The 6,119-nt window shown below is 53.8% G+C and overlaps 1 protein-coding gene across 1 annotated transcript; it reads right to left on the bottom strand.

Moving 5' to 3' along the window:
• Positions 1 to 521: 521 nt before the first annotated feature.
• YIF1A (Yip1 interacting factor homolog A, membrane trafficking protein) lies at positions 522 to 6,119 on the bottom strand. Its single transcript, XM_065407093.1, has 7 exons — positions 5,862 to 6,119; positions 5,060 to 5,164; positions 4,735 to 4,813; positions 4,214 to 4,271; positions 3,626 to 3,781; positions 2,852 to 2,945; positions 522 to 2,279 (listed from the first exon to the last, which is right to left on the bottom strand). The coding sequence occupies exons 1-7, from the start codon at positions 6,117 to 6,119 to the stop codon at positions 2,124 to 2,126; spliced, it is 906 nt and encodes a 301-aa protein (XP_065263165.1). The 3' UTR covers positions 522 to 2,123.

Genomic DNA, 6,119 nt, shown 5'->3' on the forward strand with positions numbered 1-6,119 from the left:
CCCTAATGAACCTCCCACCTCCATCACTCCAGGGCACAATAATGGAATGACTGACACAACAGAACTGAATAAATAAATAAGTGTGGTATAATTAAAGCCAATCAACACAGGTTTATGGAAAACAGAGCCTGTCAAACTAACTTGGTATATTTTTTGGTGAGAGTCAAAGATGAGTGTTGATGTTGAACATTTACACTTCTGTAATACATTTGCCATGGTACCCCAGGATATCTTAAGAAACCACATCAATACTAAATCACAACGGCACACGTTATTAACTGGATTAAAAACTGGCTTACTGAGCCGTCTCACATTTCACTTGTAAACAGGGAATCATCACTGGGTGCATATGTTTCTACTGGGGTCCCACAATGCTTGGTCCTATCCTGTTTAATATTTTTAGCAATGACATGGAAGAAAACATAAAATAATTGCTGATAAAAGTTTGCAGATGACCCAAAGATGGGAGGAGTCGTGAATAATGAAGAGGACAGGTCACTGATACAGAATGAGCTGGTAAGTTGGGTGCAAACAACCAATATGTGATTTAATATGGCAAAATGTAAAGTTACACATATAGGAACAAAGAATGTAGGTTACACTTACAGGATGGGGGACTCTATCCTGGGAGGCAGTGGGGGTCATGGTGGATAACCAGCTGAATGTGAGCTCCCAACGTGAATCTGTGGCCAAAAGGGCTAATGCAATCTTGGGATGTATAAATAGGGGAAGCTTGAGTCGAAGGGAGGCTCTGTTACTTCCATAGGTGGCACTGGTGCAGCTGCTGGAATCCTGCGTCCAGTTCTGGTGGCCATAATGCAAGAGGGATGCTGATAAATTGGAGGGCTCAGAGAAGAGTCACGAGAATGATTAAAGGCTTAGAGAACAGGCCTCAGAGTGAGAGACTCCAGGGGCCTGATCTATTTAGCGTAAAGAGAAAGCGAAGGGATTACTTGGTCGCACTCTAGAAGTGCCTGCTGGGGAACAGCACTTGGATAACAGAGAGCTCATCAATCTAGCAGACAAAGGTCTAACACGATCTAATGGCTGGAAGTTGAAGTTAGACAACGTCAGACTGGAAATAAGGCACAAGTTTTTAACAATTTAATAATTAACTATGGAACAACTTCCTAAGGATTGGTGGATTCTCCGTCAATTGCAATTTTTAAATCAAAACTGGATTTGTTCCAAAGTATCTGCTCTAGTTCAAAGAGGAATTAATTCAGCCTGTGTCATACAGGAGGTCAGACTAGATGATCCCAACAATCCCTGGTGTACTCAGTCCTGCTCAGAGCAGCAGGCTGGTCTAGGTCTCCTTTCCGGCCCTACCTATCTATGATTCTGTGATATATAATCTATGGTTCTATGAATGGGACAGAAATTGCAGTGGCATCAGGTTGGGATTGAGGGGCACTGTACTAGTACTGTGTGTAGCGGGGTCCACAATGCCTGCAAGGGTAGAATGCTCCCCTATTGAGTCCCCACCCTGCTTCCTGCTCCACAGCCCGCCTAGTATCATGCCTGGGCACTGGGGCCAGGGCTGCAAGGGCAAAGTGCCCCCTATTGGGCCACTGCCCCACTCCCTGCTGCACAGCTCCCCCTAGCACCATGGCCCAGCATTGACACACAGACTGCTGGTTAGTCAGGGCTCTTTATTCCCTCTCCCCAAGTGTTGGGTTTTGATGGAGTTCTCCAGGAAAACACTGATATGCTGGAAACACTGTTTTTTTGGGGTACTTTCCATCCCAGGGGACTGGGGGATCAGATACCCACCAGCAGATGGGAGGTGGGGGGTAGGGCCCTGCACCTGAGGTGATGTGGCTGGGCAAGTCCCAGAGGGCAGGTTAGTGTTATCATCCCTCCTTCAAAGTGAGGGTGAAACTGAGGCATAGGCAGGAGAAGGGACACACCTCAGGTCACCCAGCCAGTTGGGGATAGAACCCAGGAGTCCTGGCTGCCAGCCCCCACATGGGGGTCTGAGGTGTCCATGCTTCAGGTTGTGTATGGTTCCCGGCAGCTGTGCATTGGAGGATGTGTGTCCTGGGTGCCTGTATGTCTGGGGGCGTCCCAGGAGTCCATGTGTCTGGGACGGACTGTCCCCCAGGGCGCTACGCTGCCCCATCTCAGCGGACCAGGTGGAAGGTGAGCCAGTAGACGATGAGTGGCTGGCAGGCAGCAGCCCCCAGGGTGACATAGGTCTGACCACGCCCACCGCCCCTGGGATGCCCCATCCCATCTGGCACCAGGGACGGGTGCAGCTTCATTCGCAGGGAGCGTGCCTGGGGAAAGACAACATTAGATATAGGGGGGAGCCTGGCCCGGTAACCCACCTGCCCTGTCTCTCCCTGCCACCACCTCACCTGTGGGGAGACAGCGTTAGACATGGGGGATGAACTGGTAATTACCCAGCCCCACTCCTCTTCTCATGCAGCCCCATGCCCAGGCCTCCACCTCTGCACTGCCCCCATGGAGTGAGTTGAACATTGCAGCTACTGTGGCTGAGGGAGCCATTACCAAGTCCCATGATGCCTCATGTTCAAAGGCTACTGCCCCTGCCGCTGGGATTGGCAGATACTACCATGTGGGGACAGGGCATTGGAGACTACTCCATGGGATGGCCTCAAATGGCCCAGGGGCCACATGGCCTCGCTCACTTCTGAGGCTCTTCCCCTATCTCCACTCCCAAGCACCTCCAACCTGTGGGTTACAGGGGCTATAGCTGCTGTAGAGAAGCAAGCCCCATTCCTGGGTGCCTGGCCCCAGGGATTTATGGGGGCTCTACGTGTCTATATAGGGGCTGTCCCTAGAGATTACAGAGGCTGTAGGTGTCCATATTGGGCCCTGCACTCACCAGGAAGTACATGAGGGCACAGGATGTCCAGGCAAGGGCCACGTAGTACCCATCACTGCCAAAGAGCAGCCCCCCCAGCACAGCCAGGATCATCCTGCAGGAGACAGAAATTAGGGGAGGGCAGGGCCAGGCAGTGAGAGGGGGCTCCTCACATCTCCCCTCCCTGCACGGATGCACCAGCCCCCCTCCTCCAGCAGCATGCCATCCAGCCTGCTCCCTCATCCTGGTGGGACCCCTCAGACTCACCCTCGGTATCACCCCACCCAGTCCCCCCCGTCTCAGCTGGACACCTCAGACCCACTCTCAGCTTCACCCCATCCAGCCATCCCAACCCTGGCAGAACCCCCAACCCCACCCCAGCATCACCCGGTCCAGCCCCCCATTCCAGCAGGACCCCAAGGCCCACCCCACTGGTGCATCATGGGAGATATAGTCTGTGCAAGGGACACTGGCACACAGTGGAGAATGGGGGCTTGAGGCTCCCGGACTATAACTCCCATGATGCCCTACAGCAGCTTTTCCCAAAATTTTTTTGAGCAAAACTGAAATATTATCAGAATTTAAATTTTCACCAAAAAACTGAAATTTTCCATTAAAAATGTAGACAACAATAATTAATTTTTTGTTTCCATTAAATTATTTTCATTTCAGCCTAGTTTTCTGTAACCCCTGGCCCACTTTTGTAGCCTCGAACCCCCCTCCCCGGCAGCTGCCTGGCGCTGCTGCCCGCCCAGCTGGCTTGCGGCAGCAGGGCTGTCCTGCATGCAGACTCACCCCACGTATTTGTACCCACTGTAGGCGAGCAGGTCGAAGGGCGTGAGGTCGCTCTGCACTGTCACTAGGTACAGACTCAGGAGCAGGGCGAGGACTTCAATAACGACCCACACAAAGGCAGTGCTGGCACACATGCCCAGCACCTCCGGGGAGAACCTGCCAGGGAACCACGACAGCAAATCAGCCTTCACTTCTGCCGCTGGGGTGGGGTGCAGGTGCTATTTATACAGGGATCCCTTGCCTGGCGTTGAGATGCAGCCACCTCTGGGGTCACATAGCAAAGCTACACCCGAGTTTGAGAGAGGAAATGGGGGAGAATCCTGCAACTGACAGAAACTATAGCAGAGATTTAGAGACAGGCAGAGTCACCCAATCTGGAACTTGGCTAGGAGGACACCTGGGTTCACACTTCAGCTTTTGAGGAAAACACCAGGGGGATCCTCCACACCCGGGAATCACTGGAAAAAAGGACCCACCGTGCTAGGGGACTGAGGTCAGCGCTGCCTGAGAGGGGAGAGCGCCTCTGACAAAGCCTGTGGGGGAAAGGTGGGCTGAGAGTTTTGTTGGCTCCAGGGAAGCAGGACTCACCTTTGCTGCAGGCCCAGGGCTATGCCGGCCAACAGGATGTAGGTGATAAAGGCCATGCCTGAAATAGACACATAGATGAAGCGTGAGCTACAGCTTCCACTGAGGGGGAGACGCAACCCATAGACAGGACAGGAAATGTGAGGGGAGGGGATCAGCCTCCCAGGGGACAGTGCTAGCGATGTCCGTCTGCCTAATTGACTGGACAGTCTGTCCATTGACCCTCCCTCCCCCAGTTCATCCCCATTCACACACCCCCATTCATTCATCCCCATACACACCACACCCTCTCTCTCTCTCTGTCTGACACCTACCAACTGCTCTCTCTTGCACTAGATACAGACAGAAACAGGGGGTCTCTTAGACCCTAGCTACCAGTCCTAGGAGAAGGGTCATCAGGCCCTGGCCCCTGGGGCTGAGGATGGGTGGGTGAGTGGCCTGAGAGTCGAGGGCATCAGACCTGACTAACCTGGGTTAGGAGGAGAGGCCCCTCCCCCCATCACTATTTGCTTGATCATACTCACTGGGGATGTACAGGTCCGGCGCATTGATGTCCTGCCGGGGCGTCAGGGGTGTGTCCCTGCTATACCGAACCTCCCAGTTCTAAAGAGAAGGGAGAGTGATTGGATATTGCCTCTAAGCCTTGCAGATCCTTATCCATTAAACAGGGGAAACAGACGCACAGACATCATCATCATCATGCAATTGAACCAATGGCAGAACCCGCACTAGAACCCACGTGTCCTGGTTCCCAGGGAGAGAACCCAGGAGTCATGACTCTCAACCCCACGGCCAGTTCTGAGACCCCATAACTTGTGCATCAGGATGTGCGGCAAGGGCATCCCGTACCTGGTGTGCATACGGGAAGAGCAGCAGCGCCAGCTTCTTGGTCACGTAGGCAGTGTCCACGGCGAAAAAATATTTGAGCCTGTTCACTGACATGAACCTGTGGATCTGTGCAGGAAGAGATGGGTTATGGCACCGGAAAGGGGACTTGTTACTGTTTCAGGAAGAGCAGGGGGTCGTGCTATGGGGCATAACGGGGGACTAATCATACTGGGTGGGGCAGGGGTGGTTATCACACCAGGCTGCACCAGGGGATTACTGCACTGGGCAAAATGGGATGTGTGTGACAGATGTTACTGCGCTTGGGGCATCCTGGGAGGACAAAGCCCACCACTAGTCAATTAGCGACACCTCCCCATTCTCCTGCGGGGGCCAGATCCAATTTATAGAGAAGAAACTGAGGCAAAGAGACAGGAAGGGAACCCCGGAGTCCTGGCTCCCAGCCCATCCCTGCTCTAATCCACTAGATCCCACTCCCCTACTACAGCCAGGTATAGAACCCAGGAGTCCTGGCCCCCAAGGTCCACTCCCCTCCCAGAGCTGGGAAAAGAACACAGGAGTCCTGACTCCCAGACCCCCCACTTTAACAAACAGACTGTGCTCCCTTTTGTGAAAGGGCCATGGAGACTCAGTTCCCTCTGCCCTGCAGAGGGGGTACTGCCAGAGTAGGGGAGGACTCTCCCCACCATGGGGGCGCAAGGTATGCAGATCCCAGGGGCTGCAGAGCATACCGCACCCCCAATCACCCCCCCCCCTCATTCTAGCCCTGAGCAGTGCAGGGCTCTGGGTCCTGTCCCTCCCATACCTCCTTGTGGACAATGTCCTTGCTCTGGCTGGCGATGGAGGAGCCATAGGCCACGGCCACGTTAGCCATTGGGTCAGCCAGGAGGGTGTTGAAGCCCATGTCGATTCCTGAGGCAGGGGTGCCTTGTGCATGTTGGAAACCAGCACTGGTGTCATCGAAGAGCTGGTGGGGGTCCGGGGCAGGAGGGACCAGGGGGCCCCGGCGCTTGGAGCCTGCAATACATATAAAATCAACGTTGATCAAATGTGCAGACAACAT

This window comes from Emys orbicularis, chromosome 7, assembly GCF_028017835.1.
Source record: "Emys orbicularis isolate rEmyOrb1 chromosome 7, rEmyOrb1.hap1, whole genome shotgun sequence".
In the NCBI taxonomy this organism is placed as follows: domain Eukaryota; kingdom Metazoa; phylum Chordata; order Testudines; family Emydidae; genus Emys; species Emys orbicularis.

What these genes read in the sequence shown, in the direction of transcription:
- YIF1A (XM_065407093.1), bottom strand. Translation starts at nt 6,119, where the DNA reads ATGTTGTCTGCACATTTGATCAACGTTGATTTTATATGTATTGCAGGC. An exon ending in AGGACATTGTCCACAAGGAG is followed by an intron (nt 5,165 to 5,861) that starts GTATGGGAGGGA and finishes CTTCCTGCACAG; the next exon opens with ATCCACAGGTTCATGTCAGT. An exon ending in GCCGGACCTGTACATCCCCA is followed by an intron (nt 4,272 to 4,734) that starts GTGAGTATGATC and finishes TGTCTATTTCAG; the next exon opens with GCATGGCCTTTATCACCTAC.